Source organism: Catharus ustulatus, chromosome 5, assembly GCF_009819885.2.
Source record: "Catharus ustulatus isolate bCatUst1 chromosome 5, bCatUst1.pri.v2, whole genome shotgun sequence".
Lineage (NCBI taxonomy): Eukaryota > Metazoa > Chordata > Aves > Passeriformes > Turdidae > Catharus > Catharus ustulatus.
The window spans coordinates 62,176,169-62,188,064 of NC_046225.1; the positions used below are offsets into that span (position 1 = coordinate 62,176,169).

The following is an 11,896-nucleotide window of genomic DNA, read 5'->3' on the forward strand; positions in this document are numbered from 1 at the left end:
GCGGCCGCCGCCCCGCAGCGCTGCCCGCGGCCCGGGAGGGGCTTGCGGTGACGCGGCCCGGGCGGGGCCCTACAAACGAGCCGGCGCCAGCTCGGGCTGCGGCGCTGCCGGCCGGGCGAGGCGGGCGACAGCGGGCGCTCGCTGGCAGCCCCCGCTCGCTGGCAGCCCCCGCTCGCTGGCAGCCCCCGCTCGCTGGCAGCCCCCGCTCGCCGCTGCCGTGCGCGCTGCCCCGCTCGCCGCCGCCGCCCGCCCCATGGAAGAGCGGGGCGAGCGCTGCTCCCCGGCTCCGCGCCCCGGCGGTGAGTGAGAGACGCGGAGCGGAGCGGCGTCGGGTGCTGCCCTGGGCAGCGTGGGAAGTTCGGGGTGGACGGGGGATCGTGGATGGGCTCCGCCGGCCCCGGGGAGCGCTGACGCCACCGCCCGCCCGGCACCTGCAGCCGGCAGGTGCGAGCCCCGCGGCGGGCGAGCGCCGCTCTGGGGCTGCGGAGCCCCTGTCCGCCCGGGGCGCAGCTCCGACAGAGCTGTCCCCAGCTCGGGAGGGCAGACAGAGCTGTCCCCAGCTCGGGAGGGACCCGCCGCGCTGCTCGCCCCTCCGCACTCACCCGGTCAGGCTCTGGGAGGCAGCGCTGTCGGGGATGTAGAGAGAAAGGGGGAGGGGGAAGCAAAGTGCTCGGCAGCACCTGGCCAGGTGCTGCTTCTGGGCACTTTCTTCATCTTCTTTCTCTTGTGGCAAAATGACAAGCGCAAGTAAGGGTAGAGTGGTAGGGCTGTGGAAGCGGGGCGCCTACCTGACGGGAGAGCGCTTGCAAAAGCTCTGCTGAGCATCCTCCATCCGCTCGCTCACATAAGGCTGGAGCCCGCGGGATGCAGCGGGCTGAGCTGGAACCTGGCGAGCTGCGTAGGGCTGGGGGCTCGGTGGTCCTTGGGAGCTGGCAGGAGGGCACAGCGCCTTAATTCGAGATCGTTTCTGTTTTGAAGGACTGGCACCCTAGAGTAGTACAGCAAAGGCTTGGTTACTGCAGTTCTCGGTGTGCTTTCCAAGGATAAAGGTGTGTGCAGTTCAAATCTTTTTGGGGTAAAAGGATGCTGAGAGGGAGGGGTGGTAGCCTGCAGATGAAGAGTTTGGGTTTGGTCTCATCTTCCAGACAGACATTCAAAAAATCAGGAGGGGGCACGCAGCTGAGTACAGACAGTTCAATCACCTCGACTGACTGGGAATTAAAGTACATTATTCTGCTTCCTTTCTGTGTTAATACAGTGGTTTAAGAGCTTTCCCAGTTTCAAGTCTGTTCCTCTTCAGATTTTGGTGTGGGAAAAAACCAATGCCTGTGAAGTTCTAGAAATATCATGCTTGAATGGTATGGGGATAGAATGTCTGCAGGGAGCATCTTTCTGGCATGAGAGATCCATGCAGTGCCCACTCCCACTGAGAGAGAGCCTCTGCAGTATGTATGGCAAATGGGACAGGTTCAGTTTGTAGAATGGCTATATCCTCTGGCTATCAAACTTAATTTGTAAGTATAAATATAACTGTTGCAATTTGCATCTGCCAGCATTTCTTACGCTCGCGAATAAGTGCATTTATCACATTGCTCAGAAATAAGCACCTCTCAGTAAGAGCACGGTCACTGACATCAACTTTAGCTATCTCTTGCACATTCACCCTTTCAGAACCCACCCTGGTTTTTTCTCCTTTTTCAAAAATGCAGAGTGTTTTGATACTACATAGCCAAAAAATACCTCTGGTAGGTCAGCAGGAAGGTTATACATCTGAAGCAAGGTCAGCTATTGTAGGGGAGAGACCCTAATTTGACAGAGCAAATTGCAGCCTCGGGATTGCCAGGTTCCTGTCTGTGTCCCTTCCCTTGTCAGGATGCTACCTTGGTTATTTGGAAGTAGCCCTATGCTTACAGAACTAGCCATAGGCATTACAGAAAAACTGAATAGGTGGAAAACACTTTCCAATGCATGCATGTGTGGCACATGTATAGATACATACAATTCTTCTGCTTGTCATAAGAGGAAATCAAAAATGTTTTATTAGTTTCACTAACCTGGAATGGCTCCCTTCCCTTATCTAGAAATGCCACTCATAACGCATAAGATACCAGAGCTCAAAAACATGTCAAAGTTGATGGATTTCCATGAAAACTTTTGCTAATAAGAAAAACAAAACTGTAATATGCTAAGGCAGACCGTGTTGAGAGATCCTGCTGGTCATCTCATTTGTCTGTCCAGAACATGAGGGTTCCCTCCAGGTCACTGTGTAGTGCTTTGCTTAGTAAATGGATTGGTTTGGCTAAGTCTAATACAGTGATGACCTCACCAGTATTCACCCTGCTCCAATGTTATTCTGAAGGCAGGAGAGTGGAAGACACAGAATTCTACTTGGAATATGAACTAAATTACTATATTGAGGTGTGGAGGTTTTGTTGTTGTTTGTTTGTTTGTTTTTATTTTTGCTTTAGATATTAGTATTTGAAACAGGATGCACAGCCCTGTGTAAGTGGTAAGAAATTGCTTGGCAGAGGAAATGAAAATGGGATTGCTTAGTCTCCTGTGTTCCCTATTTTAATACATCCAGTTAAGGTGAGCCTTTGTATTGAAAAGGGGCAAGACAGGACAGAACCATCTTTTCACACACGCTGTTTTCTTGGGGACAGCTTTGATGAAGTAGAAAGCAGCTCTTAATTTGCTCTAACTGTGCAATAGATTTCTGCTTCCTAATTAGAATGTGACCCATTTTGCTTGGAAGGTGGACTGAGGAGTATTTTCTGGGTTTTGAATTGAGCATTTAGGTTTATGGGGGGGATAGAGAAGGCAATGCTGCAGTTTACTCTCTATGAAAAAAGTCTAATCCTGACAGGTATTTAAAAAATTGCTAGAAGGTGTTAAGGGGATTCCATATTACTATTCAGTACAAAAAACTTTGTGCATCCTGAGCTTTTCAAGTTATTTTTATTCTGGTGTAATGTCCCATTTTATTTTTACCTGCATGAGGTTTTCTGAAATCTAGCGTATTTTCTCTTTTAACAATTTTTATGATCTCTTGGCATGAAAGACTGGAATGGTCTCTTCTGACCTTAAGAAAGGGTGCATGTTATATATAACCACAGTCTATTGTAAATTTGCTACTTTACTGCTCACACTGGAGCTGAACTTCTTTAGAAGTCATGAACTGGTGGCTTATCTAATTTGCATAAACTTTATTTATCACAGCAGGTGCAGAAATACAGCAGATTTTAGCCAAAAATACTTCCTACCAAGTCAACATTTCTCTGCTTGTGAAGTTCCCCTTCCCAAAATTTCAAGATCTTTTAGAGTGTATTTTTGAAGTCTTAGTGCTGATAGACAATATCTCATCTTAACAGCACTGAAATTATGATTAGATCTCTTAACATCTGACTATAAAAGTTAAAGGCATGGTTTAATCTCTGCTGGTTTTGCAGCAGTTTTAATATAATTTGGGAAATGTACATATCATCTAGGCACTGTAAAACAGGTTCATACAGTTACATAATTTCACATCCCTTCTTGATGTGCAAATTACTTTTTTGATATATCATGAGGTGATCAATAGTTTGTGGTTCTAGAGTCCTTCTGTAGTATGTAGTTCTATTTCATTTATTACACTTACCTCTGTAGCTCTCACTAATGTAGGAAAGTATTTGTAGTTCGATCCTGGAAACTAGAATTCAAGCATTTCATTGGCAAGTGTTGTTTAAAACTTTTTACTTTTGTTAAAATGAGATTAAAAAACCACAAATATATGTGGTGGGAAGTATGGGAAGAATTTCTTCATGGAGAGGGCATTGTGATACAGTTTAATAGATAAAAATAACAAAATGCAGAATACATTTTCAATATATTCATAAATGGAATTAATTTTTTTAATTCTTCTCTTTCCTTTCCTGCTCTTGGCTGAGCCTTAAGTGATAGCTGTACTGTGAAGTTTGATGTTATCAGGGTACCAAGTGGCACTTGAGCTAATATAAACAACTAAGGAGTATATCTTATGGTGGACAGAGTCTACCCTTAGAGGATAGGAATATACTGCTCATATCAATGAGTTCTTGAAGGATTTCAAGTACACTGCAATTGCTCTAGTTCAGTTTTTTAAAGCACATTACTGAATACAAATGTTCCGAACACTGAGTCTTTATCAGTTTAGGAAGTTGGTTATCTCAGATAGGGGAATTTTTTTTTTCTAAGAGAAGAAACCAGCATAGTAGATGTGTGGGTTGTACTGCACAGCAGCTAGGTTTAACCACCAATGTCAGTCTTACATTTGGCAATACTGTGTCCCCAAATATGTGCAAGGGAAAATACAGTCCACAAACTGTCCTAGGTTCTATCATATCAGCAAAACTAAGTATTCTTTATAAGAACAGATTGTCTCGCTCAGATTTTCAGCTCTAATCTCCCTCTACAGACAAACTTCAGCAAGTGAAGTATAGTTCTTATTCAGTCCAGACTCTTTTTTTTTTTTTTTTAGATGGCAGTACAGAGATCTCTCTGGTGGAGAGATTCAGTTCTGCAAGGAAATAAAGTGAGGCCACCTGAAACTTGACCTGTTTGTCCACAGTCCCTAAAGAACCAGGAAAACACTTCTCTTTAAGGTGAAGTCACTTGCATGGCTATGGAAAGGATGTAGTCTAACCTCTCCCAGTTACTGTCCTGGTCCTGCTAGCTGGGTCCTGTTAGCTCTCAGTGTGTTGCTGTGGGCTTTTTTGGTGACATATGTCCCTTTCAAATCTGCCAGCAGACTCTGCCTATTGCTTACTGACTGCCCTACAGACACTCCTTATGTCTCTTCCTGCCCACTTGGGCAGCTAACTCAGAGGTTCTTGTGAAAGTTCAGAGCTAAATCTAACCCCATCCAGTTCCCAGCAAAAGTGAGTTTATCAGTCCAGTAAGAAACTGCCGTATCTTTTTTAATGCATATTAAACTGAGATGTGTATATAATCTAGGTAGTTTAGGCAATGTCACTGACACACACATACAGAGGTATTAAAATACCTTTGTAAAATGGTAAGAAATAGGCAGAAATTACAGAATAGTGACACATGTTTCAGAGTACTGAAACATGCTTAAAAATCAATGACATGGCAGCCTCTGGCCCTCATTCTGCGTTTACTGATTAAATTTTCTATTTATTTCCAAGTTACTATTACTATTGAAGAGGTTTTAATCATAAAGTCCACATTGAATCTGGTTAAATAAATAGGATGGCACATTTCACTAATTAATTGGAGAAAGCAGAAAAAAAGATTAAGCAAAAGCAATCAGACTTTTTGAAAAGTCCTGGTATAATCTTCAAAGCACCATTTAACATAAACTGTGTTTCTTTTACAACTTGCCCATTTACTTGTAGCAAATACAGTAGTAATGACTGTCAGTTAAGTTTTTTTAACTAATCTGGAATACAAAGTCATCAAGTCAAGTCATGTATGGTCTGCATGGCTTGTAGGTGCAGTGAAGAGAATTCTTAAAGCAGAAAAGTAACTTGGCAAAGTGGTTGCTTTAAACTCCTCAGTGCATGCTTATTATTGTTTAAAGAGTTTTACGGACCCACAAATTATAAAGCTATCGAATACACGTTTGCATAACTTTATATAAACCGCTGTAATTCTAGACACCAAAATACAGATTGACCTAAAGTATTAAAGACAGTGTAAGAGATGAGAGCTGAATGACAACCAATTTATATGCTGCTTTATTCCTGAAGACCACTCTTCTCACACATCATGTACTTTATACTGAATTTTGAAGCACAGTTGTGTCCATTGTGTTGCATTAGTCTAACAAAATAAAATAATTGATCCAGATATCAGGCCCACACAGTTTGAGAGAACAAAATAGAATGGGAAGAAAAGGCAGATAAAGCTTTATTCCTCACAAACAAAACAACAATAGCATATAGGTACTCTGAATGACATAACTACTGATATGGTTCTTTGGAAGTGCATAAAATAAATGCTACTGATGCCGTAGTGGTATTCTGCAGTGGAAGATGTGCACCTGAACAAATAGCTGAGAAGGAACAATGAAATTCTGTATGTCTGAAACTGAAGATATTCCTATGTTATTATGAGATTTCTTGTTTGAAACAGGAAACAGTTGCTTTTTGTATTTAGAAAAAGCTGTGTCCACAAAAGCCTTTAAGAATTGGAAGACATTGAGGCAGAGCTCCACTGGGACTCAAAACCCTGCCTGGGGTGAGGCTTCTGGTACCACACCTGTAATATTCCACAGGTCTGATTTCAAAGATGCTAGCTAAAACAGGAATAGAGCTAGAGGGAAGAAACACCTTGCTGTCTTTTTTTCAGAAGTTCCCATGCTATGTTCAGCTGTAGGAAAGCTTGAATAAAAAAGTTTGTCACTGACTAGTATGCAAACTGTGAGTTACAAATTAAGGATCCCAATGAATTAATATATAGCATTAATTTTCTTTATAAAAAACAAAACAAACAAAGAAAAACCAAAAAAACCCTAAACAACCCTGAACAACAGCAGGAAAAAAAATCAACACTGCCAGTCCCCTCCAATACAGTGATGTGTTGTCACTATGAGACCAGCAGCTAAAATTTACTCTTTCCAGAGACAGTCTGTTACTGAACTTGGCCATTAGCATAGCATATTTCAGTCTATTGAGAAATAAGTGTTCCTACCAGTAGGCTTTAAATTCACTTGTTTCCACACAGTTCAACCTGTTCTTCACTGGAATCCTATTATGCTTTTCCAATAAGGTGTTAAGACACTCCAGCTTACTATTTATGGAGCCAGTGACTTAAAATATACTGTGAAGTAAGTGGCTATTCCTTTAATCTGTGACCTTAAAATGCAACAGAGTTGATGTTTTGTTGTTCTTATGTACAGAGCTACCCATCAGTCACTGATCCAATCTGGCTGGTGCTGTATCCTGTGCTCCCATTGCTGCTGAATATTGTGGCAGCGTAGCTCAGTGAAATTGCCTATATCGAATTTTCTGTCATCTGGTGTCTTCCCCCATCAACATCCACAGTGTGGGGCTATTAAGACTGTTTCTTGTTAAAAGTTATATAGATTAAGCTGAGAATGATTAGCAGGAATGGTGGGGACAGGGAAAGAGAGCAGAAGACTAATGATGGCAGACAAAATGGAACTCTTTCAGACAGAGAAAATTTAACAGTGGCCAAAAATGGAAAAAACCCCAAATTTCTCAGCAAACTTGCCTCGCATCAGACATCACAGAATAGCCTGACTGTAGGCATACAAGGAGGCACTCTCTTAACTTCACATCTATCATGACACTTTGCTTCTCTTTCTTCCCAGCCTTGAATTCTGCTTCCTAACAATATTGCTGCCTTGTAGCCCGTTAAAAATGGAAAAAAGGAAAGCACGGAAGTGATAATCAGTAGAAAACATCAGGAAGCAGACCTGTTCCATTCAGGATGGAGTCATGACCTCTGTAAATGCAAAGCTATCAAATAGAACTTTAGATTACTTAGAAACACATCATTAGTCCTTGTTGCACTGGGACTTAGGTTATTGTGGAAAAGTCATTAGTTTCTTTTCAGATTCTCTGGAGTATTTCCAAAACCTAGCCCTTGCATTTCCTCAGGTTGTTCGTATGCAATTTTATATTTCAGCCCTTGTTAGCTGGCACAGTATGTGCTGTTCCAGGCTTAAATTCATAATTACAGTATCCTACTAAGGCAAAGCAGTCAGGTACTCGGCTGTCATGGCTTCTGCTTCTAAGCGGAGTTAGACAATACTGAAACCACTCCAGCCCTTCACTGAGGGTGTAAAGTCTTTGGAAGATGCTGTAATTCAGGGATCTTGTGTACGCAGCCTGCTCATACTGCAACAATCTAATAACTCTCCTATGTGTGAAACCGTTACAATTGCACTTCAAGCGTTCCATTAAAAATACCCTGACCTTTAAAGCGTGTTCAGTGGTGGTATTTAGTAGTCTTTTGATAAAGCTTAGAGTTAGTTCTTTACATCACAGCAGCTTGCTGGCTAACTCTTGAAATGACCTTCAGAAGTATCCATTGTGTATTTTCTTTCCTGAGTATGGAGACGGGAACCACAAGTCTTTTAGTGTTTTGTTGATTCAGTCATACTATAGTTCATACTATAGTCTATGGTTTCATTATTTCACCTCTCTGCAGGGCCAGCGTGCAACCCACCTATTTTATCCTTAGAAACAGTAAGCACAAAGCAGAAGGTAACTTCACTTAAAAATGTCACAAAATTCAGCTTTTCCTTGGTGAACTATTTACTAGAGCTCTTCCTAATTCTTTCCTAGGAGAATGTTGCCTTCTCATGTTGAACAGCTCTATCTATATTGCATGAGCCTTTTTCCCAGGAGGCTTGGCTTCTAAGGTTGCTGTTACATGGTTCTTTGGGAACCTATAATTCCCAGATATCCTACAAGACCCTCAGCTTTTAGACATGCTCTTTAGGTCCCCTCTACGCATTTTTGTTTTTGTGTTTTGTTTCTAACACAAACCTATTCTTGTAGACTGAAAAACCAATTCCATTGTGATTGTGGTTCCAAGGAAACCAAATTTTAAAAAAATAGTAACTAATAATACTCTGTGTGAAAATGAAATTGTCATAATACTCATGTTTCCTGATGACTGGAAATAATTTTCTTATGGCATTGTTGCATATGCCTGTCTTTTAAAACGTTTAATTACACTAAATTATCTATGAGCCTGGAGCTGGGAAAGCTAAAGTTTGTGCAGTTTTGAAAAGAAAAAGATATTTGCAGTGTGGCTGAATATAAGATAATGTGCTTTTTCTTTTCCCTCTTTCAGCAAAGTTTTTGCTTGAGAAATACACATTCGCTCAACAAAACAAAAACCACTTTTAAGGGTTATTCTTGGTGGAAATCGCTCTATGCCCTATTACCTGCTTGAGTGAAACCAGACTAAGAACTTCTGTCATGGCAGCTTTTCTGCTGGGAGCTGTGTTGCTTATTGTTCAACCTCAGATAGTGCCTTCCAGACCAGCTATAAATTCAAATGCTGAGACTTCTTCTCAGTCTGTTCAGAGAGAGCTTTTAAAGAAAACATCTCAGAAAAATGACTTCAAGGAAAACATTCATTCTAATGGATCATGTCAGCAGCTGCCACAGACTATTATTATTGGAGTGAGAAAAGGTGGAACAAGAGCTTTGTTAGAGATGTTGAGTCTCCATCCAGATATTGCAGCAGCAGAAAGTGAAGTTCACTTCTTTGACTGGGAAGATCATTACAGGAATGGATTGCAGTGGTATATTAATCAAATGCCATTCTCATATCCCCATCAGATCACCGTGGAAAAAACTCCAGCATATTTCACATCACCTAAAGTGCCTGAAAGAGTTTATAACATGAACCAATCAATGAGACTACTCCTTATTTTAAGGGACCCAAGTGAGAGAGTACTATCAGATTACACCCAAGTGTTCTACAACCACATGCAGAAGCACAAGCCGTACCCATCCATTGAACAGTTCCTGATTAAAAATGGTGAGCTCAATCTGGACTACAAGGCAATAAACAGAAGCTTGTACTACATTCACATGCAGAACTGGCTGAAGTATTTTCCTCTTGATCATATCCACATTGTAGATGGGGATAAACTAATCAAAGATCCCTTTCCAGAAATAGAAAAGGTGGAGAGATTTCTGAAGTTATCACCGCAGATAAATGCTTCAAACTTTTATTTCAATAAAACTAAGGGCTTCTACTGCCTGAGGGACAGTGGTAGAGAACGCTGCTTACACGAGTCCAAAGGACGAGCACACCCACAAGTAGATGCCTGGTTACTGCAGAAACTGCAGGAATATTTCCATGAACCAAACAAGAAGTTTTTCAAGCTTGTGGGCAGAACATTTGACTGGCACACATTTGTGGCAAGTTAGTGGTAAGCTCCAGAACCTATATTCCAGTGTACAGTTAGAAGATTTGAAAAGGGCATTTAAGCTATTATTTATTTGTAAAATCCATAAATACTTCTGTACAGTATTAGATTCACAATTGCCATATATACTAGTTATATTTTTCTACTTGTTAAATTTGAAAGCATTTTGTATTGTTTTTCATGGTTGTTAACATTGTGTATGATGTGTCTATATAAAGAAACTAAATTATTTCATTGCAGAAGGTGCTCTCTTGAGAATGTGTTGTCTTTTTAATAAATAAGAAATTCATTTCAACAGAACATTTCTGAATTATTTGAATACTTTGGCCTTCCTGGACTATTTTCTCTAATTGCTAATGAATATGCTAAACTTTACCTTTCCATTTTTCTTAGTTTAAAGTGTGGATTAATAATTTCTTTTCCATTTGAATGAAAATACTATTGTAGTTAACAAATTGTTCAATCCTGCTTTATGAAATGATTTCCTGTCGAAGTGGTGGTACTTACACATGTTGGGAAATGCACACCCAAAGGACAATAGAAGTCTCTGTGTAATTTGATATATTAACTGCCATATTTAACCTTCATATTCCCTGTTAAAACAAGTGCTCCTCAATTCTTTGGCAGTACAGTGCAGGTTTCATGGCAGATTTTTAAAGATTCTCTAGGGACCAGTTCATAAAATACAGTTAGCTGCAGAAATATGGTCAACCTGAAAACTTCTTACAGTCTCTGAATGTATGCATACTTCATAGAGAGGTTTGGTTGAAGGAATTTAAGCAATATAGAGACTTTTTCAAGGCTGCTTTTGACTGTTCCTACATTTCATAGCCCATTTATACTTTACCATCACTGAAAATAAAAACAACAGAAAAATTAGTTGGTCTACATTCCAGTAAGCAGCAACTTCATTCACATAATTACCACATTTGTCCCCTTCTTGAGGCTGTTTTTTATGAGTTTTCAGTTGCTTCATGCAACTCAAAATTTTCTATGGGCTACTATTTGTTAATCTCCTTCCAAAAACCATGGTGCCAGATCTTGATTAGATGTTGTTGTGGGATTAACCCAAATTCCAGGAACTTTTCTTGTTTTCCATCTGCTTACAATGAAAATTAGATATTAGTACATTGGTAAAAACTGCAGTTGCCCTTATCTGCCGTGGTTCTGATGTCTTGTTAACCATCAGTTTCTGGAGTTAGAGTTAATCCAGTTTCCACACAAGGCTTCTTAGAGTACTTTCAATCCAAGCAACTGATTTTTATGTCATGATCTTGGGTTTAATTGTTGAATGTGCAATGGCAACACCCCATAAATTTGAACTCGTAGCTGATAGTTAAAATCCTTTATAAAATTTAAATGTTGATCATTCATTTTTTTTCTGGTGAGCTAGTGCAAACTTGGGCACTATGACAAGGTATCATCTGGATGCAAATATCCCATATTATGCCTCTTGCATGAAAATTTGCAGATGCTGTCCCTCTCTCTCCCACTCCTTGTGCACCTGCCCAAGCTGTATTCAACCTCAGAGAGGTTGGTGGTGTTTTATAAAGCCTACATGAAAATGGTATTGTACTCAATAAAATATTTTCTGAATTGCATTTTTCCTTTCTGTTTTTTTTTTCTTCAGTTTCCAGTTTGGAAGATCAGAATTTAGGATTCAATTCCAGTTTAGATTTCATCTAAATGTTACTTAAGAACTTAGCTGCAGCCTGTTGCTATTGAATAAAAGCAGTTTTTTGCTGCTGGGTTGTGCCTGAATGGTCCACTGCTGACCCAGAGTATACAGCAAGGAGGGAAAGCTTCTGGGGGCAGTAATGTCAAATCTTACATGAAGGAGATGCCAAAAATGACCAAATCATAGTACCATCATGTTTCTATTAAAGTTTCAGAAAAGAGGAATTCAGAGGATTTTGTGTAAGATGGGGCAGTATTTTTTCCTACACTTACCCCATTTCCTTGGTAGTGTTATCTCTGCAGGAGCCAGCTGAACCAAAG

At 40.7% G+C, this 11,896-nt stretch overlaps 1 protein-coding gene across 3 annotated transcripts; it reads left to right on the top strand.

The window, feature by feature from the left end:
* Nucleotides 1-214: 214 nt before the first annotated feature.
* Nucleotides 215-11,499, top strand: HS3ST1 (heparan sulfate-glucosamine 3-sulfotransferase 1). Of its 3 annotated transcripts, none has more exons than XM_033061110.1 (2): nucleotides 215-299; nucleotides 8,809-11,499. In XM_033061110.1, the coding sequence occupies exon 2, from the start codon at nucleotides 8,937-8,939 to the stop codon at nucleotides 9,897-9,899; it is 963 nt and encodes a 320-aa protein (XP_032917001.1). In that variant the 5' UTR covers nucleotides 215-299; nucleotides 8,809-8,936; the 3' UTR covers nucleotides 9,900-11,499. The 3 variants fall into 3 exon arrangements, with proteins under 3 accessions (XP_032917001.1, XP_032917004.1, XP_032917002.1); XM_033061113.1 differs by lacking the exon at nucleotides 215-299 and adding an exon at nucleotides 978-1,049; XM_033061111.1 differs by lacking the exon at nucleotides 215-299 and adding an exon at nucleotides 4,496-4,619.
* Nucleotides 11,500-11,896: the final 397 nt, after the last annotated feature.

Bases quoted from the DNA above. Each gene is read 5' to 3' on its own strand.
- HS3ST1 (XM_033061110.1), top strand. From the start codon at position 8,937: ATGGCAGCTTTTCTGCTGGGAGCTGTGTTGCTTATTGTTCAACCTCAG.